Source organism: Ochotona princeps, chromosome 3, assembly GCF_030435755.1.
Source record: "Ochotona princeps isolate mOchPri1 chromosome 3, mOchPri1.hap1, whole genome shotgun sequence".
Classification (NCBI taxonomy): domain Eukaryota; kingdom Metazoa; phylum Chordata; class Mammalia; order Lagomorpha; family Ochotonidae; genus Ochotona; species Ochotona princeps.
Window position 1 is genome coordinate 19,550,214 of NC_080834.1, and position 25,791 is coordinate 19,576,004.

Below are 25,791 nucleotides of genomic sequence, written 5' to 3' on the forward strand. Positions count from 1 at the left end.
TAGGCTGTATTGGACTTAGTTTTGTAAAGTAAGGGAATAGAACTACTGATCTTGCTGTCTCTTGTGAATGATGCACTGGAGCCTATCGGTGAAAAAACCTAGAAGGAAAGTAAAACTTGTTATGGAAATTAGCCCCCCAGTGAGCACACTGCCGCTTATAACAAAAAAAGTAACATTTACTTGTGCCAGAATGGTGCCAGCTGGGGTTAGTCCCACAAGGCTGAGCACTGAGTGCCTTTTGTCATAAGCTTTTTTTATTATTATTAATTATTTTGCATTATGTGACAGTTTCATAGGCTCTGGGAATACTCCCACCCCTCCCCACTCCCATCCCCCCTGGTGGATTCCTCCACCTTGATGCAGTATTACAGTTCAAATTCAATCAAGATTCTTTCCTTGCAAACGTATACCAAGCATAGAGTCCAGCTACTTATTGTCCAGATGGGTTGAACAGTTTTTTGGGGAGACCATTTCTGGTCCGAAGTTAGAGCTGGTAGAATATCATCCCAGTCAATTAAGAGTCCCAATATAACATCAACAGCAATTTGCAACATTATGGAATGGACATGGTTTTGAGTAACCAGTATGTTAAAAAAAAAAAAAAAAAAGCAAGTTCTTAACCACAACCTGTGATTAGCTCATTGACATTTCAATTTTAGTTTATATACAGGACCGGCTGCTATATACCTTAAAATGGCTATAAGGTACCATTCAGCTGTCTCATGTCTATTTCATTTTAGTATTTAGCCATTTGTTGTGTTGAAGTATAATTTTGCTGATCTTGGCAGATTTTAGGATAATCTAGACTGGCTTGTAACTCTAACAAGACATTTGTCGACAATTAAGGTGCAGAACATTTTTTTTGGGGGGGGGGAGAGGTGTGCAGGAAAACCCTCAACACCATGGTGAGGAGTGACTAATCTTTGTGTCCCACCCAGCGAGGCATGAACTAATCCACGCCAGCTCTTTCCTCTCAGATTTAAAGCTCTACTTTTTGTCATTTGTCTATTTATGTTAGGCTTTTTTAGTTTGTATGATTGTTTGTTTGCTCTGAGGGGTTTTCGGAGCGATCCCGATGGTCATTGTGAGGGAGGGCGGGGGTCCAGAGTGGGAGCCAGGCTCGGACCAGAGAAAGCTCTCCTCCCTGGTCCCGAAGGATGTTTATTGTTCTTCTGTTTCTGCAGACCGCTCAGGGCTTCTGGTTGTCTTTCCGATGACGTTGGTTTCTGCATGGTAGTGTTTGGACTTCTTCCATCCCCTGGGGAAGCTCCGGTTGGGGGTGGGTGACCTCAGAGTACTCGGCCTCCGAGGGCCTCCAATTCCCTGTGGTCTCCTTGGCAGTTGGGATATAGTCCACTACAAAAATATCAGAATCATACCATGTACCCTCTCAGACCATCACGGAGTGAAACTGGAAATCAACAACTCGAAATGTCACAGGAAACACATAAACTCCTGGAAGCTGAACAATATGCTCACGTTTTATTTGAAGACAGTCATGTTCACAACCCATGATGGAAGGAAAATAGAATTTGACACAAATGGCGATGTGGTGGGATACTATGATATTCTTAATTGGCAACTAGATGATAATGGAGACATTGCCTTTGTGAAGGTTGGACAATATGTCTATACAAAGTCTAAGTATGAATTCATCATCAGCAATAATTCAGCAATATTTTGGAATACTGAATCATCAAAGCTTAGTTACCTTGATAACTTTTATATTTTGTGTGTTTGTAGAGAACAGCTTTTCCATATTATTTTAGAACTTATTGAGTATAAACACCTAGAATTTGCCATTCCAAGTCAATTGTCCTAAGGTAGGCTTCATGAAAAAATGAAACTTTAATTTTATTTTGGTGTAAAAATTTTCAAAATTTTTGCATATTTCTTTGTAGTGCATATTTTCCAAAGTTTAAAAAGTTCTTAAGCAGCACATATATATATATATTACATTTTATTATAATTATTATCATTTTATGACACAGTTCCATAAGCTCCTGGCATTTCCCTTATCCCAGCCCCAGTTCCCTCCTCCCCACCTAGTTCCTGTATATCATTGCTAAAATATAGTTCTTCATACACAGTCATATGTTCATCATTGCGGGCATGGACAATGGCAGAGAGTCCAGCATCCTATTGTCAGGATAGTGGACAGTTTCATTGTAAGTCCATCTTTGTCTGGATGTAGAAATGCATACACCATTGTATCCTCACATCTGGATGTTAGTCTCCATTTCACAGCTACTGTACATCCCCTTAAATGAAAAATCATAATACAAAATCAACAATAGAAAGAAAAATAGAAATTTAGAACACCATGAAGTTAAATGACATATTACTAGATATGACAGTCTCCATTACACAGCTACTATACATCCCCTTAAATGAAAAGCCGCAAAACAAAATCAACATCAGGGAGAAAAAAGAAATTAACAACACCATGAAGTTAAATAACATGCTACTAAACGACTAACATGTAGCTGAAGAAATGAAAATCAAGAACCTTCTTGAAGAAAATGATGTTACTGTATGATCTATGAGTCATTGAATGATTTAATCAGAAGAAAGTGTTTTGAAGAGATGAAACCAACAGAAAACATCAAAACCCATGCAATATAGTTTCCGCTGATTTTTGTTGGTGAAGTGTGTCTCTTCTAGACAAAAAATAGATGGGTTTTGTTTTCTAATCCAGTGTACTAATCTATGATGTTTGATTAAGCTTAAACCATTTACATTCAGAGTTTAATATGTATGGGCGGTACTTTGGTCCTGTCATTTTAGGAATGGGTTGTTCATTGGTTTAGTCTGCTGTTGACATTTTACTGGGATGTTCTTCCCAATTGCCTTTGGTTTTGGTAGGTGCTATTCCTCCTCTCTGTCAAGAGAACTTCTTGAAGTATCATTTGTAGGGCAGGTTTGGAAGAGGCAAATTCTTTTAACTTTTCTTTACTGTGGAAGAATTTTATTTCATTTTCAAAGACAAAAAAAGTTTTGCTGGATATGTTATCCTGGGCTGACAATTTTTTTCTTTTACAATCTGGAATGTATCACTCCATTCTCTTCTTGCCTGTAGAGCTTCCAGTGAGAGTTCTGTGAGTTTAATTGGCATTCCTTTATATGTCAATTGTTTTTTTTTTTTTTCACATGCACATTTAAGGATATTTTCCTTATGATCAATTGAAGAGAGCTTGATGATCATGTGTCTTGGTGAAGATCAGTTTTGGTCAAGCCTGTTGGGAGTTCTGTGCCCCTCCTGGAGCTTGTTTCCCAATTCTTCCTCTAGATTATGGAAATTTTCCTTTATTATTTCATTAAATACATTTGCAAACTCAGCTTCTCTGTCTGCACCTTCTGGGACTTCCATAACTCTTATATTTGGCCTCTTAATAGTGTCTTTCAATTCTTGAATACTTCTTTGGCCTGATGCAGCTCTGCTTCCAGCTTTTTGTTTGCTTCCCCCTGGTGACAGGAAATACCTTCCAATTCTGAGATTCTTTCTTCTGCTTGCTTCATTCTATTTTGGAGACTCTCCATTGTGCTTTTAATTTTCTCTACTGTGTTCTTAATTTCTGATATATCAGCCTTGATTTGCTTTATTGCTTCCTTAAATTCTTTGAACTCTTGTATGTGTTTCTCATTTTTGATCAGAAGCTTTAAAACAGGTTTTTTAAAAAGATTTATTTTTATTACAAAATCAGATATACAGAGAAAGAAGGAGAGACAGAGAGGAAGATCTTCTGTCCGATGATTCACTCCCCAAGTGAGCCGCAATGGACCAGTGCGCACCAATCCGATGCCAGGAACCAGGAACCTCTTCCAGGTCTCCCACACGGGTGCAGGGTCCCAATGCATTGGGCCGTCCTCAACTGCTTTCCCAGGCCACAAGCAGGGAGCTGGATGGGAAGTGGAGCTGCCGGGATTAGAACCGGTGCCCATATGGGATCCCGGGGCATCCAAGGCGAGGACTTTAGCCACTAGGCCATGCCGCCGGGCCCCTAAAATGGGTTTTATGAATTCTGTATGCCCCATTATCTCATATCTTCTTCAGTGAACTCTGAGATTGCCATAGGGTTTCGCTCCTTTGCAGGGGAGTTTTTGGTAATATTCATTGTGCCATTGTCTCTTCTTTTGCTCTTGGTCACTGCACTTCTGGTTAGCAGAGTCTTCTCCTTGGGGCAAGTTTCTAAGCTGTGTCACCCACAGGTCTACAATGCGATTTTACTTATTGCAGTTGGTACACAACACTTTGCTTGCAGCCAATTTTGCCACTCCCTCCAGCGAGTTCCAGGTCTGGGTTCTTATGTTAGATTTCCACAGCACATGTAGTTTTTATACATAATTTCAGAACTCTCAATTTTGCAGTTTTTATTTGCTTATAATTATTTATTTAATTATTTAATTTGTTATATGATTTTTACATAGTTGATTAGGATGCGAAATGTCAAGAGCTGGAGGAAAGCGGATAAGAACATTGTTTCCATATTCTGTTTTTTTCTTCCTGTTTCTAGGGGAAGCGGGCAGATAGGGTAGAAGCCACATCCAGCCTCCCAACCATTTCCAGGGTCCCCGATGTGGGACATACTCTGAGGGCACTGCTCAAGTGGTTTTGATAGTTCAGCAGTTCTGAATTGCTGCTGATCCCACCACTCCACGCATGACAAAATCTCCCCTGAATTCACTGACTGACTTAGTCCACCTTAGAGTCTCCATTTGCCCAGATATTCACTGCCAATGCTGGGCTGGGGTAGTTACCAATTGGTTCTGTCCTCTGTTATGGTATCATGTGTCCTCTGCAGGTTCTAATATCCCATCATATCCTCCATGTGCATCTGGATATGCTGTCTACTATTCTGCCTAAGCCATTAAAGAGGCTCTACTTTGACATGTGCACTTCATGGTCAGACCATGGAACCTGCAGTTCTCTCCATGGCTGGAGTTCTGAGTCCAGCGATTCAGTTGGGGGAATCCCCAAAGTAACCTCATTTGAGATGATCTTGGTTCTTGTGTGTGCTTGCCAATACAGGGTCTGGCACAGTCTGTAGCCCCAATCAGTTTAAGTGCACACTAGTGTTTGTAATTACTGGATCAGTTCTGTCTCCAGCCCTGTCTTATATGCAAACTAATGGGTGTCGGAGCCCAGTCCAATCCTGCCCACCACACACTCACCCTTCACACAAACCAGTGGGAGTTGCAGCCTAGTCAGAGTGACCTGCAATAACCTCACCAGGCCAACCCCCTGCCCTGGTTCCTGTGCTTGCCAGTATGTACAGCAGACTGGTCCAGTCTGTCCCATATCCCTTTCAGCTCTCATAGATGCCAATGGGCATTGAAGCCTAGTTCATCCCAACCAACCCCACTATCCAGTCCATAGACATGCTGACAGGTGTCACCATCTCTCTAGCCACGCCTACCCCTAGTCCTGGTTCTTATGCTAACCAGAGTGGCAGCCTAAGAGGGAGGTACCCACTGTTTCCCTGGTAGACCCAGTCCCACTCCCAGATCTTGCACTCTCCAGGTAGTTCTGCAGTTTAACTTGACAGAATTTGCCCCTCATGTCAGCATCTGCCAGCTGATGCTGCAGCAAAACCCAACCCATCCACATCCACTCTGGCTTATACATGCACCAGCAGGAATAGTCAACCCAGTCTGGCTTTCCCCTGATCCAGCTCAAATGCAGGCCAACAGCTTTTGTAGCTTTGCCCAGCATGGTCTGCTGCCGATCCCAGCTCACACGCTCACCAGTGCAAACAGTAACCTAGCAGTGAATCTCCCTCAGTCCCCCTACCAGGTTCACTCACTCTCCACTGGGTCTCAGGTGTGTTGATTGCGTCCAGCAGCCCAGCCTGTTATGGCCTGTTTCACCTCGCCATTTGCCAGTGGATACTGTAGCCTTGCCTGGCTCTGTGCTGCCCCTGGTTCTAGATCATGCTGGTGGGAACGAAAGCCTAACCTAGCCCAGGCAGCCCCCAGTCCCAGCCCTAATGTGGACTAGCTGGGTTGTGGCCTGACCTGGCACGAGCCACACACCATTCTGGCTCTCGGATTTGCCAACAGGTGATATGAAGTGGCTTAGTCTAGCTCACTTTCAGACCTGAGCCAAATGTATGCCAGTGGGTATCATTATCTGGCCTGTCTGGGCTACTCCCTGTGTTGGTTCTTTGGTCACCTGCAGGGACTGTGTCCCAATAGAAGAGTTGCCAATCTCCTCCATCAGAACCTCTCCAATGCCAGATCTCTTGCACACTGGCGGGTCCATGGGCCAGGCATACTTAGTCAACCTCCTGTCCCAGCAGGAACAGTGTCCTTTCCTGACCAGCCTTTACCATTTCTGGTTCTTGTTGTTGGATGCTACAGCCCAGCCAAGCCTGGTTCCTACCCAGACACAGTTCACATATGGCTCATCAGGGACAGAGACCTAGTCCAGCCCATAGTATACCTACCCTGGTTTTCATGAGCACTAATGGGTACTGAAGTCTAGCCCAGCCTGGCGCATCCAAGATCCAGTCCACATCCATGCCTAGGGAAACTGCAGCCACATCCAGATCAGACCTCAGTCCCCACTCCAGCCCTCATGCTCACCAGTTGGAACTACAAACCAGCCAGGGCATCTCCTTAGCTCCCAAACCAGGTCTGTTTCCCAGCCACAGATGTTGTGCGTGCCAGTGGTTACTCCAACCCAGCTTGGCATAACCCCCCCACCACTGTCTTGGCCTTTGCTGTCGGGTGCTACAGCCTGGCCTGGCCTGGCCAGCCAGCAGTCCCAGCTCTCGCTGGTGGGTGCTGCAACCTGGACCTCTTCATGTGCTCCCATCCCTGGCCCATGTAAACCAGTAGGTGTGATAACCTAGCCTGGCATGACCTATACTGTAGCTTGGTTTTTGCACTTGCCAGTGGGCTAAGGTCGACTTGGTCCTGCCCGATCCACCTTTTTCCAGAACCAACCTACACACTTTCCAGCAGATAGAGCTACCTTGCCCAGCCTGCCCAACACCCAGGCCTGGACCACATGCTCACCAACAGGAACTGTGGCTCACCAGGGGAGTTTCCCAAGGTTTCTCTTTAGTCCCAATCCCAGACCCAGATCTCATGCATGCCAGCAGTTGCCAGGCCCCCACGCAACACAGCCTGTCCTCTCTGTCCTGACCATTGCATGGGATAGTAGATGTTGCGGCCCATGTTGCCCCACCCTCTGCTTTAGGGTGCCCATGCAGGTGCTGCAGCCTGGACCTGCCCAGCCTGTTCCCAGCCCCAGTATCCTTGAGTGTTAGCAGGTTCCATGGTCATGCCTAACTCAGCCCCTCACCACCCCAAGTCTTAAGCTAGCCAGTGGGACTTGTGATTGTACAAGGTTAGGCCCACATATCCCCTACAGAATCTACCCTTGGACCCAGTTGTCTTGTGTGCTGATTAGTGTCATGCCCCTGCCTAAATTGGCCCCTCTCCTGTTCTGACACTCACTGTCAGGTACTTGGATCTGGCCTTGACAGACCGGTCCCCAGCCCTGGCTTTTGTGTGGGCTGGCATGTGGTGGTCAGCAATGATCCATGTTAACAAGCCCAGCTCAGGTCTCCCATGTGAGTTGGTCCATTTATCTGACCCATAAACGTCTTCCAGTTTTTCCTCTCCAAAATACCAGGTCTCAGTCCCCTTGTTTACTTGTAAGTACTGTGGTCTTATCTTTGGGAGTCCCTCAGGAGCCCTTCCTCACCTGTAACATACTCCCACAGTGATCCTCCCTACCCTTTATCCCTTTGCTCCTTTTCCTCATCAATCCACAATCCTTGTGCCCAGGACTGCATGAGTTCTCCAGGCCATGCTTTGGAAGCCCAGCGGGTGGTGTGCTGATCCAATGTTTTCCCCACTCATTAGAGTCCCAAGACCTTGGCACGTGTGCTGGTCTGGTGCCTTACCCTTCCACACACTCCAGATCCAGTCCTATTGACATTCTTTAGGCCTGGTCCACCAGTACACAAGGGCAGCAATGCTGACCTGGGGCTTTCCACTTCCCTTTCCTTGCCCAGGACCAAGCATATGGGGAAATACCCAGGTTCACTCCACCTGCCTAGAGGTGAGTTCCCAGGTCCCCACATACTCACTGGTGCTATACCCTAGTTCTCCCCATGCCCACAAGCCCACATCCACAGGCCACCACTGGCTTCCTGTTGCCCCGGCCCAGGGAGCCACTGGAGCTGAATGGTGGCAGGCCACCACCCCCTGGGCCCAGTGAACTGCCGGGGTGGCAATCTGGTTATAACTTTAAACATTGATTTTATTATTTTGCTTTTCAATTACTTCAGCCATACTTCGTTTGATCTCTCCTGTCTTCCAAGTTCCATTTTTTACCTTTTCCTATCTCACTTTTATTTTCTTAGTTGTTTTCCTGCTTTCATTTGATATTCATTATTAAACTTTCAGTCAAATATATTGTTTTCTGAAGCTCTTGCAACTTCTGTCTTCACTTTTGTGATGGCTGTCTGTTCTTTAGTTTCCTGAGAAGATGAGCTTTTTTTCATTTCTAATTTTATGTCCATCTATGGTTTAAATTTTTATATTTCTGATTAAAAATTATTTTGTTCATGTCTAAGTGCTTTAAATATATTTTTAATTCTTTTGAAATGTTGCATTACAGTGATGCCCATCTGTACAATGGCGTATGTGTGTTTTTTTGGCTGTAATACTTTGATTTTCATTTTGTTTTCTTTATTCTGTAGATGATAAAGAAGCACATTCGAATTTTGCTTAATTTTTAAAAAGCTTTATCTATTTTTAGTTGAAAGGCAGATTTACAGAGAGAAGCAGATGCAAAGAGAGTTCTTCCATCTGTTGGTTCACTCTCCAAAAGCAACAACAGTCAGCTGGGATAGTCTGAAGCCAGGAGTCAGGAGCTCTTACAGGTCTCCCATGAGAAACAGGGTCCTGAGGTCTTGAGCCATCTTGGCCACACACTTGGAGCTGGATCAGGAAGTAGAGCAGTTGGAACACCAGCAACAGCCCATATGGGCTGCCAGTGCTACAGGTGGAGGACTAGCTGATTGAGCCACTATGTTGGCCCCAATTGTGCTTATTACTTATGGACAGGAGGTGGGTTTGGGTGTCTTGGCAATTTCTTATTTCAGAAACACCTGTGTCAGTACAGAAATGCAGTTTCTACAAAGGTGAGGTAAGGAAGGGTTAATGTGGTTTTGATTTTATGATTCATGCTTGTTTCTGTAAGATCCTAAACTTTTCCCTCTCACTTTTTTTAAACCACATCTCAAGAAAGGTATTTTGCTGTGGGTGAGGTAATATTAGCTTTTTGTTTTGTTTTGTTTTGGCTGCAGTTCTTGTGACATACAAAGTGATAAAATTTACTTCAACTGTGAGAAAATGAACATACACACACATGAAGATGGGTTTCCCCACACAAAGAAATGCCTGCTGCGAGTGGGCAGTGGGCCAGAAGACTTCCCTGCAAGGAGGTGGGGTGCTGCTGTGCTGAGTCAGACCTACGAGAGCTGTTTAAAAGGATTTGTTTCTTGATTTGAAAGAGTGATGCATACACACAGAGAGAGCTAGAGACGGAGAGCCTTCTGCCTGTTGATTCATTCCCCAAATGGCCACAACAACCTGGGCTTGACCAGGCTAAAGTCAGGAACCACGAATTCCCATTCTCATTTCCCTCGTGGGTAGCAAAGCCGCAGTACTTGGCCACCTTTTTCTGCGTTTCCAAGTACATTTGTTGGGAGCTGGATTGAAAGTAGAGTAGCTAGGACTCAAATCAACACTCTGGTATGGGCTGCAGGTTGGACTTAGCCTGCTGTACAGCAACCCCGGCCTCCCTGAGATCCTTCTGTCAGACACTTGCTCTTGGCTTTCCGTGGGTAGCAGTAAACGTGTGTAGAACTGCACACACTCACCAATACTTCCACACCTGCACACCTGCACACGGTTTCTCCCTTTCTTGGCCCGTCTCATGAGATAAGTGGGGCTTGAGATGCCACCTAAGAGCTCTCAGCACACTGCTTTCCATTAAAAGGGATCTATTATTGCTTGCATATATTAAGTTCCTAGAATATTTGTTCTACCCAAAATGACAGAAAATAGTAAAAAATGTGGTAGTATGTTAACAGTCCAATAATGTCTCTTTATAATAACTCAAAACATTTTAATTTCAGAACATTTTAAAAATTTACTTATGCCAGGATTTCCCTCAGGTGCAAATAAGAACAGGATCACCTCAAGGGAAATGAAATATTCATGGCAAAGGCTCGCTCTCATTTTATAAATAACCCATGTCTGCTTTGGTGTCCTATAATGGTTTGCTTTTCATTATTTCTATTTCATATCTCTAAGAAGCTTTCGATATAGAAAGAATGTAGATTAAGATGAATAATAAATTTTTTGTGTATTTATTACAACCGCCTAAGCTCTTAACCGGAAATGTCCTATGATCCCAAATTTAAAAAGGTTATTGCGTTACACTTGAAAATGGATTACATAATTGCAATTTATTGCTCTGAAAATTAAAGCAAAAGTTGAATTCCTTTAAAATAACATTTATAGCCACATTCTAATGTTGTTTCTTACAGGAGTATAACATTCGGTTATGAATCAGTAATTAGGTTTTGTTTAAGGAAAATCCCCACAACGGGTGTAACCATGCTCATATAACAATGCCAAAAGCTTTCTAATTGTGCTGCTTCCATTCAGGCTACCTGTGGAACAGACCCTGGGCCAGCTCTGCTGCTGTGAAGCTGACACCTCCAGTGAACATTGCACGGGTTCAAGATGAGGTGTTCTCTAATACCATAGGTTTAAAATGGCTCATTATAGATTAACTGAACATTCTCAGTTAATGTCATCATCATCAGCGATAATTTTACTTTTAAAAATTTCGTGTAATTATTCATTTGTTTTAATTTAGAATCAATGTGCCTTTTAAAGGAACACATATAAGAATAATACACAAGAGCTATGTGTGTTTCTTAATAGAAAATTCAGTAGAATGTTTCAAATACCAAATTTGATTTTAAGAAGGCATAATATGAAGTTTTACTCTAATTATTGGGTCTAAAGACGATACCTGTACTATTACATACCTAAAAAAAGATTTATTTATTTTTATTGGAAAGTCAGATTTACAGAGAGAAACAGATACAGAGAGAAAGATCTTGTATCCACTGGCTCACTCCCCAAGTGGCCACAACGGCCGGAGCTGATCTGAAGCCAGGAGCTTCCTCCGGGTCTCCCACGTGGATGCAGGGTCCCAAGGCTCTCTTTGACTGCTTTCCCAGGCCACAAGCAGGCAGCTGGAAGGAAAGTACAGCATCCGGGATAGAAACGGTGCCCATATGGAATCCTGGGCATGCATGGAGAGGACTTCATCCACTAGGCTGCCATGCCGGGAGGAGCTGTACTATTATGTACTTAGATCAGGCCTACCACTGAAGACTTCTGAGGTGTGGAACTTAGAGGACAAATCTCTCAAGAGATGGTTTAACTAGGAGTATTCCATATGTCAGCATAGTAGAAACCAAGTATTTGACAAAAGTTACTTATTTTATTTGGAAGACAGAGAAAGAGACATCCAGACAGACAGAGAAATCTTACATCTGATAATTTACTCCGCAAATGTCCACACCAGCTAGGTCTGCACAAGCCAAAGGCAGTAGCTTGGCATTCAATCTGGGTCTCTCATGTGGTGGCAGGGATTCGAGTAATGGAGTCATCACTTGTTGCCTGCCATGGTGTGCATTAGCAAGCTGAATTTGAAGTGGAGTAGTAAGAACTCAAACTAAACACTCCAAATTGGGACTTGGTATCCTAAGCAGTGGCTAAACTACTGAACCTAACTTCCATCCCATAGCAATCTATCTGTCTTATCTTATATATTAAAATTGTGGCTATATTTGTATAATGATTTCTCCAAAAGCAGTTTGCTACAAACTTACAAAATATTGACTATGAATTCAACTCGGTTAATGTCTTGACAAAAGGAAGTGCTTACAATTTGATGATTGAATCGCAGAGGAACTATTCACTAGCACAGCATTATATATGCATGCAGCCTGGGGACGTGCATCAGTGCACCAGTAACAAACTCTTGCATAGCAGAGCTAAAATTTCAGAGGGATATATCAGGAAGCAAGCAAGACAAATGCACAAATTGCATAGTGTACTGAAAGTGATATAATTGTTAGGTGGAAAAACAAGCTGGACACAGAGAGGGAGTGCTGGGGGAGTGTAGTGGTGGAATTCCACAAAGTGTGGTCAGAGAAGGCCTCACCACAGTGCCAGGTGAACAAAAATATCAAAGGAAGCGTATGTAAGAATCATGTAGAAGAGAATTCTAGGCAGAAGGAACAGCAGCTTTCAACCCTGATGCGCAAATGTGCTTGGCATTTTTGGGAGGGGGAATAAAGAGATCAATGTAGTTGGAAAAAGGGAAGATGGAATGTAGGAAGAGAGGCGAGAGAAGGCCACGCAGGCCACTGCTGTCCACTGAGTGACCTTGCCCTTCACCCTGAGTGTAAAAGTAAGGCATGAAGCAGACTTGACAGAAGGCCGTCATGATGCGACCTGAGGTTTGGAATATCATGGTGTCTGACATATAAATAGACTGAGGATGTGGGGGCAGAGGGCAAGAGTAGAATCAGAGAAACTCTTACAAGACTATAAAACTCATTCAGAATAACCAAGGTTGCTGGGATCAGGAGAGATGGGATAGAGTTGGTGAGAAGAATTTTGATTCTGGATGTCTTATAGGTACATGGCAATGGATTTGCTGATGGCTTGGACCTGATTGTGTCTTGATCCCTTAGAAGAGTGTGTAAGGTGTGGTTTAAGTCACAAGTCTGATGGTAGGTTAGAAGAAGATCCCAGGTGAAGGAGACAGTACCTCTAGGCAGGCTACAACAGATCAGATTGGTGATAAAAATGGAAGCTATGGAAGGAGGAATAGTGTTCAGGGGATAGTTGAATTTGAGAGGTTGAAGGAATCTCAAAGAAAGAACATGTTAGGGGACAAAAACAAAAAAGGAATTTTGAGTATAGAATGAGAAAAAGGTCCAGTGGGAAAGGTTAGCATTGGAGATTAAAATTTGGCAATTATTTTTTAGAGATGCAAGGTGAAGGTTTACAGAATGAAAGCCTGCCTTTACCTCAAGAGGTGGAAGCAGGGGGTCAAGGACCAAGTGCAAGAAAATGCCCACCATGAGGAGGCAGAGAGAAGAAGTAGCATTAACAAAGTTAACAAAAGGGGGTCTGTGGAACCCAAGAAGTTTGCATTGCAGAGAGGAGTTGATCAAGGGTGTTCTCTCTTCTCCTCCCCTCTCCTTCCCTGCCTTCTCCTCCTCTACCATCCCCTCCTCTCCTCTACCCTTCCCTCTCCTCCCCTTTCCTTTCCATTCCATTTTCCTAAGGAAAAAAATATTTAAGGTTATCAAGATGATTCTCAGGGTCATAGGTTATCCACAAGCGGGAACAGACTTGTCAGTTGTCCATGTTATGGGGCCTGGGCAGGATCTCCGACGTTTGAAAGAGATAGTTTTGGGGCTTGTATTGTGGGACAGTAGGTTAAGCTTCTACCTGCAACACCAACATCCCATATTTGACTATTGGTTCAAGTCTTGACTGCTCTCCTTCTGATTCAACACCCTACTAACTCACCTGCGAAATAATCAAGTATTTGTGTTCTTGTCACTTAGGTTGAAGACCTGTATTTCTGTTAGTTGGCTTCACCTGGTCTAGCCGCAGCAGTTGCAGCCATCTGGGGAGTGGACCAGCACATAGAAGGTCTCTTTCTCTTTAACTGCATTCCAAATGAATGAATAAATGAATGAATATTTAAAAGCAACAGAAGAGCTAGTTTTACTTTTCTGGAACCAACCACAACATTGTCCTTTGGAAAAAGTCCTCTTTGTGTTGTCATTTCTTTGAGTTTTATTTTTACCCAGATATCCTATGCTCTCAGCCACCCACCAAGTTTCCATGGAGATCTGTAGGGGAACTTTTTCAGTCCTGGGAGTAGCAGACACACAGTGCTTTCTTGTACTCATTGAATTTGTCTTTGCTAGATTCCCCACTCCGTGTGTACTGAACTCTGTCCTCCTGGGACCCGGAAGGGGATTCGTCAAGGAGAACCCATCTGCTGCTTTGACTGCATGCCTTGTGCTGAAGGGCATGTGTCATGGACAGCAGGTAGAGACGGTTCATCTTCCCTGGATATAAAAATACCATTTGATTAAGCATGTGTTGGCAAAGAGCAGCCTTCTTTATAAATAGATCTCAACAACTTGTAACAAAAATCTCTATACTCCATCAAACCATTAGATTTTGTTTTGTATATATAGAACAATAGAGTATTGAATTTCAACTTTAAAGCTGCCACAGTTGAGAACAATTATGAATATACTGTGAAATTATTTGTTTCTGAAATTAAACATCAAGCATCTTCATAATTGAAAAAAAGGTGACTTAAAATTCAAGATTTTCCTGAATTTTTTCTAATTTCAAATTGTAAGATCTGGAATTTCATTGCTAGGCCAACTGTCTTAACCTGGAAAGTGCCAGATTTGAAATTTCATGAGTAGTTCAACAGCCTAATATGTATTTCCAAGTTGCCATATTGGCATACTAACCGCTCAGTTGAAGGTTTCATTGGTGTCCTACACCTTAGGACGATGGGACAGGCTGGGTTGAGGCTGTAAATAGGACAGATGAGTTCTGCAAACAGTGCTTACGCATTGTCCATGGTTGTGGCTGAACAACTGCTCTTCATGGCCAGCATTGCACAGGGTAGGCCGAGGAAAACACTGCCATTTTAACAAGCCTGGTCCCGTCTTAATCCTCTTGACTGCTTCATGGCAATAGCTTTCATTTTATTGTATTTTTTCCCCCTCACATATGGGTTTGTTTTTTGTGTGTTTATGGTGGCACATATTTCCCTTTCCAAAAAGGTAGTTGGGGGCCAGACACGGTAGCCTATCTGCTGAAGTCCTCACCTTGAACATCACAAGATCCCATATGGGCACCAGTTCTAATCCTGGCAGCCCCGCTTCCCATCCGGCTCCCTGCTTGTGGCCTGGGAGTGCAGTGGAGGACAGCCCAAAGCCTTGGGACCCTGTACCCGTGTGGGAGACCCTGATGAAGCTCCTGGCTCCTTGCTATGGATCTGCTCAGCTCCAGCAGTTGCAGCCACTTGGGGAGTGAATCAATGGATGGAAGATCTTCCTCTGTCTGTTCTCTTCTCGGCATCTCTGCCTTTCCAATACAAATAAATAAATCTTAAAAAAAAAAATCGGAGCAGAAAGATGTGTTGCTGGAAAAGGTGCTGGTGGAAGCAGTGAAATTGACAAGAAAGACGAAGTTTCTGCAGGGGAACCTGATTCTCCCACTGGAGCAATCCCTGTACTTTCAGGCCGTTTTTACTCTCTTGAGACCTTGTATGTATTCTGTGTGAAAGGATTTTCAATGCGTCCTTGTTCTGTAGGTCCTTCCTTGACTGCTCTGGGCTATTCATAATGGAGAGGTACAACTGAGTTACTTACATCACTTCTCTGCTTTTTGTTTAATAGGCCAAAGGGAATGTGAACGGTGTGGTGAAGACTATTGGTCCAGTGCACAGAAGAGTGAGTGTGTTCTCAAAGAGGTGGAGTTCCTTGCTTATGATGAGGCCCTGGGATTCACGCTGGTCATTCTCTCCATCTTTGGGGCACTTGTGGCCTTAGCAGTCATGGTTGTGTATGTGATGTACAGGCACACTCCACTGGTGAAGGCCAATGGCCGGGACCTGAGCTTTCTCATTCAGGCTTCTCTTATCATTATAGTGTTGTCATCCATACTTTTTGTTGGAAAGCCATACGACTGGTCCTGCATGGCTCGGCAGGTCACTCTGGCACTGGACTTTTCTCTTTGCCTAGCTTGTATTCTTGGGAAGACCATTTCATTATTTTTAGCCTATAGAATTTCCAAGTCCAAAACTCGGCTTATATCCATACGCCCCCTTTTTCTAAAAATCATTGTGCTGATCTCTGTCTTAGCTGAGATTGGCATCTGCACAGCTTACTTGGTGTTGGAACCCCCAAGGGTATACAAGAACATGGAATCTCAAAATATAAAGATCATTCTGGAGTGCAATGAGGGCTCTATAGAATTTTTGTGCTCGATGTTTGGGATTGATGTCTTCCTGGCCTTGCTTTGCTTTCTGACGACCTTTGTGGCTCGCCAGCTGCCAGATAATTACTATGAAGGAAAATGCATCACGTTTGGGATGCTTGTGTTTTTATTGTCTGGATATCTTTTGTCCCTGCTTATTTGAGCACCAAAGGCAAATTCAAAGTGGCTGTGGAAATATTTGCAATCTCGGCATCCAGCTATGGTTTGTTGGGTTGTATATTTGCTCCCAAGCGCTTCATTATTCTGCTGAGGCCAAAGAGGAACACGGATGACACTGTTGGTGGAAGGGTCCCCATCATAGACAGGAGTATACAACTGACGTCAGCTTCTGTGAACAGTGAGCTTAACAACACCACCGAGTCAACTGTTTTGGATGACTGAGTTTGTAAGTCACTTGTGTCCTTTCAGGCTGCAATGGTGACATTTCCAACATATTTTTTCAAGTTGTCCCTCCAGCAGCTGCCTGCTACTCTGGGGTCATCTTGATGATAGTATTCTGGTGGTGTAGTCTTAGCATGTTTATGAATACTCATATTATAGGATGCACATGAGTTACAAGATTGTTTACCCTTGAAATTTTAAACTATTTAAACATTTTAAAATACGTTTTAAAGTAGAGGATGTGATAGGCACGATGGGCATAAGTTAGAGGAAAACTTTGACTCTAGAATAGGTTTTTGTCTTATAAGCATCTGTTCTAGAAATTTATACCCTGGTGGGGACAAGAAAATCTCATCATTCACCCTGCTGATGCTTTCTCTAAAGTAGCTCTTCTTAGATTGAGGCAAGAATTGCAGTGAATACACTTTCCTTTGGAGCAGAGTGTTTGGGGTAGAGTTTATGTATCACAGGACTTTGGACATAGAGAGACTTCTGAAGGGATTGATAGATTTACTCCACATTCTCCCGGAAGAAAGTAAATAATAAGGTATCTGAGTTTGCAGACACTCCTTTGCTTGAAAAGAAAAACAAATGGGATTTAGATGCCAGCAAAGCAGTTATTAAGTGGATTATACAGTGAAGACATTGATGGCGAAAAGATAAATGTCTACCTAGAGCAGCAATTAGAGTGTAAGAGTTTTTAGGATCCATCAAATGAAGGATATTTGCCTTCTGATTATGTAGAGTTAATTGGCAATTAATCTCCAGGTGGAAAGATTATGAAATATTTTCAATCTTTTTCTAGATGTGATACTTGAAAAAGTGAATTTATGTGTATATTTGTATGTGTACATATATATACACATATGCTTCTATGTGTGAAAGAATAATTTATGGAAACGCTGAAAAACTGAAGGGGGTAGAAAGCACTCATTCTTCAAGTCAATTTGATAATGGTTATGAGTCTCAGTTAATCAAACCAGCAGCAATTCATGCAGGGGTGAGGAAACAGAAACTGTGATGACTAATGTGGAATGCCGGGTATGTCAGGCACTTATTGACTGACTATTGAAGAATGATCTTTCGAGGCCAAAGAGGATGAGCTTTCTGTTGTGGAAATGGGAAGTTCGCATCAAGATTGAGCAAAGCTCCAAGTGAATACATTTTCTGGAGGGTCAGTGGCATCTCAATGCTTGCTGGGCGAGCATCTATTCATCTTTCCACCTCCCTGTGATTCCTCAGAGCTTGAACCATAGCATCCTTTAGAATCATTAGAGAGCCTGCACTGCAATATGAAGAGGAGGAGAACTGCTATTCTTGGTCCTTCGTTTGACTCTGAGATGTACTTTGGGCAGTTTGTTGAAGTTAGCAAAGTAAGAATCTGTGAGTGGGTTTCTTAGTTCAGTTATATATACATCTTGAGTATTTTTAGTGAGTTAGCATGATATATATATGTTTATATATATATTTGGAATATGGCCCATTTTCATTCATTTGCTTTACTTTTTACAATATTATATTTTAATGTAATTCATTTTTGAGATGTTGATTATTGGAATATGGTATCTAAAAAGATAGTTCTGGAATTTCATGTGGACACTATCAAAGTCTTATTAACTCTTTTCATATTGCATGGCTCAGTAATGCTTTCCAATCAGACTGCATTATTTGCCATTATTTTTTCTGATTGGTAATGGTTTTGGGAAAGAAGAGAAAATAAATGTTTTAGAAAACAAAAAATCATTTAAACTTGTATCTTTAGTATTGATGCTTACTTCATACTTACAAGTTACAAATTTTATCTGTTCTGAAGCAGTCTCTTGTTTATTTGGTGCACATTCATGGTTACTGAAAACGGCTTAGAAATGAAGTTGAAATGATAGATAGCTGATTGCTAAAAGATGGTGGGCTCATTTGTAGTACGGCTGTACTCCTTGTAATTAATTTAACTATTGTAATTATTAAACTATTTCTCATAACATTGAAAGGCGTCTTCCTCGGGATGAATGTGTCCATTGAAAATGATTTAGCGACGTGAGTGACTGAACTCTCCATCAGGAGGATCTCGTTTACAAGCCACGAGTGACACTCTCTGCCGTGGCTGAGGGCTTGTTGCCAACTATCCTGCTGGACCCTGGGGAGAAGCTCAGAATTAATTTCAGGGTGTTGCATCAAAATTGTGTGGTTGTTGGCTTGGGGAGTAGCATAAAGAATAATTGCTTAATGTAAAAAAAAATTGCAAAACAACACTTTACTCAGTGTTTATTTTTACATATGAAGGATTGAGATCTTTTGGTAAATAGAATGTTTATCCCAACTGCTCAAACCTACATTATATTTTCTTATATAAAGGAAAATAAAATTCCTAATGTAAAGTGAATATATTATCAGAGAGTGTAAGCTGTCCCAACTTCCATGTTAATATTTTCAAAACAGACTTTATTTATTTGAAAGCCAGAGTTCTGTAAAGAAAAGGAGAGACGAGAGAGTAAGTGATCTTCCATCCATGGTTCACCCCCACAATGGCTGCAATATCCAGGCTAGAATTCCATCTGGGTGTCTCACATGAATTATAGAGGACCAAACAATGTGCCTTCCTTGGCACACTGGCATGGAGCTGAATCAGAAGCACAGCAGTGGGGGCGTGAACCAACATATGGGATTATGAACCAACAGAATCTACCTCGGTGGTAGATTAACCCAGTGTCCCACAATAACAACCCCAATAGATTAATCTTAAAACACAACTCTGATTTAATCTCTTTCTAGCTCATCAACTCCAAGTGGCTTTCCACTCTACACATCAAAGATGTAACTGACTTATTTTGGCATTCAGGTTTCTCCAAATTGTTCAATCTTTTATTTTCAACAAATGCTGCTTGCTACCTTCTTTTCACATCTTTTTGATGAAACCAAATGCATTTCTTTTTTTTTTTTTAAAGATTTATTCATTTTATTGCAGCCAGATATATACAGAGGAAGAGAGACAGAGAGAAAGATCTTCCGTCCGATGATTCACTCCCCAAGTGAGCTGCAACAGGCAGGTGCGCGCCGATCCGAAGCCGAGAACCCAGAACCCCCTCCGGGTCTCCCACGCAGGTGCAGTGTCCCAATGCATTGGGCCGTCCTCTACTGCTTTCCCAGGCCACAAGCAGGGAGCTGGATGGGAAGTGGAGCTGCCGGGATTAGAACCGGCGCCCATATGGGATCCCGGGGCTTTCAAGGCGAGGACTTTAGCCGCTAGGCCACTGTGCCAGGCCCCATCAAATGCATTTCTACAGCTTCTGGAACATACCTCCTGTGTTCCTGATTCCATGTTGCCCACACTGCCTTATTTTCCATCGAGTGCTCTAATAGCACTCTTTCCCCACCATTCTTGCATCCACCCATCCACCCACCCGCCCATCCATCTATCCCTGAGGACTTGGAATGCATCAAAATCAGAGTTGGGCAAAAAAGATGTACAAAGACAAGGCATTATCCTCCACTTTTATGCCTTTGTCATCTTTGAGGACAACAGATAATAAGGCAAAATTTATCCTGTGATGTGATAAAGGCATGATTGTGGCAGTGTAGAAGAGAGGCAGAGTAAATTGGAGTTAAGAAAGTCTTCTGAGGAAGTGACATTTGAACAAATTCTCGGAGGGCAGGAATCTTGCCATCCGTGTCGATAGTTTTGTCATTGGCCTTCCTTCTTTCCATGTGCTAGTCATTTCTTGCTGGCACTTTGACTCATCCGAGGTTCCATGTTCCTTTTATTTTATAATGCTTCCATCTTCAAGGCAAACCATGCTGGATTCCTGGCAAAGAGGAAGAGGGCTCACGGGGCCAGGAACATGCATCCAACCTTCAAGGCTCATAACACGGCGCAGAATTATTTTGCTTACATTTTGCATATTTGCTGTTGGGCTTCACACATTTGACAGTTGAATAACTGAGATTTACATTCAAAAGAAAACTGCCCTTACAAAAGTTACAATTTAAGCCTGACTTAGGAACACACCCACAACAGCCAGCCAGTTATTCACGAATTCCCGTGAGGTCCAACTTTAACACTGCTTTCAGTCTGGTCCTTTTCTCTTTAATTTTCCCATCCACCAGCAACCCTGGGCTCTAACACTTGGTGTCTCCCTTTCTCTGCTTTTTCTCTGTGATACTTGACTTTATCAGACACATGATTGTCTTCTTGTCTCTCCAGCTAGCTTCTTTACCGTTCCCTGAACTCATTGCCTGTGTGAAGGCAGCTCCTCTTCTTGCTGGCATCTTCCTCCCTGCTCTGCCGTCTGTTCTCAGGGATCTCCCTCTAATCCTTGAAAACCAGGCACTGGCTTATTACTTCCCTGTGGAAGTTTCTGACCAGCTGCTCTGACACAACATTAATCCTCTTGGTTCATCATGAACTTGGGAAGAAGGCACCTTGAACTTGAAGTGCTGTCTTAGTCATCTATTTCTCATTCTTTGGTGAGGGGCTGATATTTGCTAGGTGTCCACCAAGTAATTTCTGTATATCTCTAGGCAGAATTAAGTGACGACTCAAGTGGGAGACTGGTGTTTGGGTTAGCATAGGAAATTACACATACTCAGTTTTGGCTCACTTTAAATGGGTCTAAGCAATTTGGATACCAGATTATGTTTTAGTCCATGATTGAGGCTATAATTCATCTTTGCTAATAAATACCACACAAAAAATTTAAATGCCAGTGCAGAATCGGAGATGAATTACTTCTAAAGAAGCACCATTTGATCTGTGGCAAAACCACCATAAGCCACAGTCATCCATCAAGATTTACAGAATGTTGCTGGCCAGGTAAACCTGACTTAAAATAAATCTCTAAAAAGCATCAGCATTAAAATCTCTGCCCTACTTACCGTGGTTAAAGGTCATGACCACATTTCCTGGCCCAGAGAGCACTTCTTGGCATGAATGTTTTACCTTCTCCAAGGTCCATATCGTTGTGTGGTTTTTGATGTTGGAATGTTCAGTTCTCGGCCCACAGGATGTTGTGGTCATCCAGACTATCTCAAACAAGTCTCACTGTTCTGTTCTTTCTGGATGTGAGACAAAACAGGGTAGAAATCACAGTGGTCATGACACTGAGTTGAGGCTGTCCCTTTTGATGAGAGTCAGTGGGTTTCTGAAATCTGACCAAAGAATTAAGAAGATCACAGGCAATGTGGGGCTGGGGCGGGCCTCTTTGTAATGAGGAACTACCCAGGTAAGACTTTGTATCATAGGAAAGGGAAAACTCTTCCTCTTTGGATAATTCTTTCCCAAGGAAAATTTGGATCACTTGTCTGCACTCAGCTGTGTCACTGTATTTCCCCTTCCCTTCAGAGGGAGTGAAGCAGTAGAAAAACCAAAAGTTGCACACTAATTGTCCTTAGTATAAGAATGACCAGGAGGGGCTGGCACCATGGTGTATTAGGCTTAAGTTACAGCCTGAGGTGCCAGCATCCCGTATGTGTGCCAGTTTGTGTCCTGGCTCTCCACTTCCCGTCTAATGTGCCTGGGAAAGCGGCAGAGGATGGCTCAAGTCCTTGATCTTCTGCACTCAGGTGGGAGACCCAAAGAAAACTTTTGGCTTCGGATTGCCTCAGTTTTGGCTGTTGCGGCCTTTTGGGGGTGTGGGGGTGATTCCGTGGATAGAAGATATCTCTCTCTTCATCCCTCTTTCTCTCTGTGTAACTTTGCCTTTCAGATAAAAAGTGAAGAAGTCTTTACAAAAAAAAAAAAAAGAAGAAGAAAAGAAATGATCAGGAATAGGGGAGAAAGTGTATCACCCAGCACTAAGAATGTACTAGGGACTCACAGAGCTTTTGCTGCTTCATAGATAAACTACACTTACTGGTTTACCTCGGTGTGTTGTTCCTCCTGAGTTCCTGTGGTTGCCTAGTGTCTTGGAATACATGTGGATACTTATGTGATCATTTTATCAGACCAAAGAGGCCAGCAGATGAATCATTTGTGGGTGACTTACAGTGAACTCTGCCAACAGCCACATGAACTCTCCGCAGTGCTTTTTGCAGGTTTTATTGTACTACCCATCAAAACACAACCTGAAATGGTTTCCAGACTTCAATACATGGGAAATTAGGAAAACAGTGATCTTCTTAATTTCTTTTTAAAAAAATTATTTTTTACTTCAAAGAAAGTAAATTAGCCATGTGAACAAGTTGACTTAAATTTATTTTTAAATTGTAACTTCCTTTCATACCTAAGACTAGTAATGAATCTGTAGCTTCTATCTGAACACATTAATGTTACATTTTTAAGGCTGAATATGGGCTCATGTATGTTTATCAGGTTTGGAACCTTGATCACTTAATAATGCCATGGTCCCTATCACTTGGCAGTATCAAGTGGCCTGCTGAACTGGAGGCCAGTGTCTGGGGTCAGGGTAACCAAGATACTGAGGGACCTGGTGAGGCTGGCTGACATTTCAGAATGTCTTAAGATCTATGATGTGGCGGTGTGCCAGCCAACAGGCTTATCTACCTACAGGCAGGGGCAGTTAAAAGAAGGAAAGGCTGTGTGTCTCACTTTGCCTGTTTATGGTACAACAGCTCTCTCTGCAGAATATTGGGATATAAATCTGGAGTCAGATCTAGTGACTCAAAGGTCCTCGAATTCTACTGATCAGTTTGAAAAATCACAAAGTATTTGCTGTTTTCTTGCCTTGCCGCTGGAAGTTCCTCGGGCCTTGCCAGCAGGGGAGCAGTTCTTTTCAAACCTTTGTGTCATCCGCACCCACTGCAGAGGACTCCGGCACTTTTGCCCCCAACCAGCTGGCACGGCAGCAGAGGTGGCTCTGCGCTGGCGGCCTGGGTGTCAGTGGCACACAGTGCAACCCTCAGGCTGTCTGGTGGCACACTCTGAGAACTTGGGGTTGAGGATTTGCAGGGACATTGGGGATCACACAGGTGAGGAAGAGCAATGAATGACCAGTTGGTTCATGCCCAAGTGAGGAATTACTGCTGAGGGAAATCCCTGGAAAAAACCACCACAAATGTAGGTGAGGAATGATTCCAAAAGGACTCCAAACAATAAGTCCTCAGTACTTGCAGGTAAGTCAGGGGACTGAGACCTGGCCATTTGAAGGGGAGAGACCAGAAGACATTGATGAGTCAGACCTATGCTTCAGGCCACATGGGAGTTTGGACCTGGGTTTGGTAGCATGGATCATTGCTGATCACCACATGCCAGCCCGCATGAAAGCTAAGGCTGGGGCCTGTCTGGCAGAGTTAGATCCCAGTACCTGACAGTGAGTGTCATAACAGTAGATGGGTCACATTATGCTGGGTTATGACATCAATCAGCATGCAAGAGAATCAGGTCTAGGGGTAAATTCTTTAGGGGATATGTGGGCCTAACTCTGTGGAATTACAAGTCTCACTGGTTAGCTTAAGAGCTGGGGTGGTGAGGGATTGATCTAGGTGAGACCATGGAATCTGCCAACATTCACGGGTACTGGGGGCTGGGAACAGGCTGGGCAGGTCCAGGCTATTGCACCCGCATACGTGTCCTAAAACAGAGAGTTGTGCGGGCTGGGTCACATCATCCACTAGGTCATAAAAAGGCTGGGATGGAGGGGGCAGGCTGTGTTGGGTGGGGTCTGGCACCTGCTGGCATGTCTGAGATCTGAGTCTTGGAGTGAGCCAAGTGGGGGAACCAGGGCATCTTTCTTGGGAACTTACCTGTAAGAGGAAGAAGGGAGAAAGCTACTCCTGAGACCCTTTCTGGGTCTATTAGTTAATAATTTTAGAGCTAGAGAGGGGAAATTTTCATGGTCTAGAGCTGTCTGGCTAAGTAGGGAAGGGCTGTCACAAAGAGAGCTGTTATGAGTAAGGAGCCTTTGAAGCAGCAAAGGCTCAGAGATCGCCATAACGGAATGGCTCACATGGCTGTGCCTGGACCCCCATCCATCCACAGGCCTGTGGTGCAGGCTCCCTATGGTTGGCTTTGTGTTTCTGAAAGGTCAGTCTCTCTGGTGATTCTGAGGCCTCACCAGACTTTGTAGAAGTAAGGAGAGTGTTTAAATCTGATGCAGGTTGTTTGCTAATTGGCTTTGTGGCATTTGTCCTGGGAACAACAGAACAGGAGCCAGTTGTCCTAGGAGGAGAGGTACTATTTGTTCAAGTAGTTACATTTAATAATACATGAACTCCTAGGTCACAGCCTGATCCAGAATGTTCTTTATCCTCCCTCTACAATCCAGAGTGTTACATTCTTCCAGGTCAAAGCTGTGTTTTCCTTTTCTGCTTGATTTTAAGGCAGATAATTTCTATTTTAGTAACCTCCAAGAATCTAATCTATTAAGGAGCAAGAGAGAAAGAAAAAAAACAGAGGACTATACTCAAAACTCTGTGAGGCACATATTTTCAAATGACTTTTTTTATGGAAGTGTGGACGCAGTCAAAGTGTCTAGAAAGCAGTGGCATGCATTGTGGACCTGCCAGAGGGCAGGGAAGTGATTGGTGTTGAGGAGCCCTAGGCCTCAGGGGGCCCTCGGAGGCTGCCCTATCCCTAGTATGCTGAGAAACTGGCAAGCAAGGATTTAGATTTGCAGCATCTGCTGATTGCTGGGTGTAAGCACTCTTCTATGGCTAATTTCAGGATGTCACTGTAACTACTGGTTGTGGAGGTGGGATAGGTACAGAGTGGGCCTTGGGGTTTGGTAGGAACTGATTAAGTAGTGGTGCCAGACATTCTTGGTTAACAGATATCAGCCGTTGAGGAGTATGGGAAATGATGACCCCTAAAGGAGTGTTTGGGCGGCTTCTAGGGAGAGCACTGCAGAAGAATAATGGGATCTGAATACAAAAGCTGCAAGGCTGAGTAAGCTTGGACTTCAAACCATCTTAGGCCTAGGGATGAATGGTAATTAACTGTCGAGAAACAGATGTGGAGCCCCCTCCTGCCCTTGCCAAGGGCCCCGGGGTCAGGGCTCCAGCCCTGTTTATGTAACAGCTGGGTACAAAATGGCATGTAAGTGGCTCACCATGGGATGATCACCATGGATGAGTGTAGGAGGACATTGTGACCGTAGAAGGTCAGTGAGCACAGGATTACAGTTGGTTGGATAATATTTGGAGGAGAATAACAAAATGGCTACCTTTTGTATACCTTATTGGATATCATTTGCATAAGAACAGTTGAGTGGAGAGTATGTATATGAGAACACCTGGTGGAATATACAAGACAAAAGAGTTCCAAACAAAAGCATTGATGGTTTTGTTGATGAGCTCAAT

At 43.3% G+C, this 25,791-nt stretch overlaps 1 protein-coding gene across 1 annotated transcript in view; it reads left to right on the forward strand.

Moving 5' to 3' along the window:
* Positions 1–16,542, forward strand: part of LOC131479780 (vomeronasal type-2 receptor 1-like) — a 36,820-nt gene extending 20,278 nt beyond the window's left edge. Inside the window, 4 exon segments of the mRNA XM_058661166.1 lie at positions 1,474–1,700; positions 14,059–14,184; positions 15,561–16,262; positions 16,265–16,542. Coding sequence (XP_058517149.1) covers positions 1,474–1,700; positions 14,059–14,184; positions 15,561–16,262; positions 16,265–16,542 — 1,333 coding nt within the window.
* Positions 16,543–25,791: the final 9,249 nt, after the last annotated feature.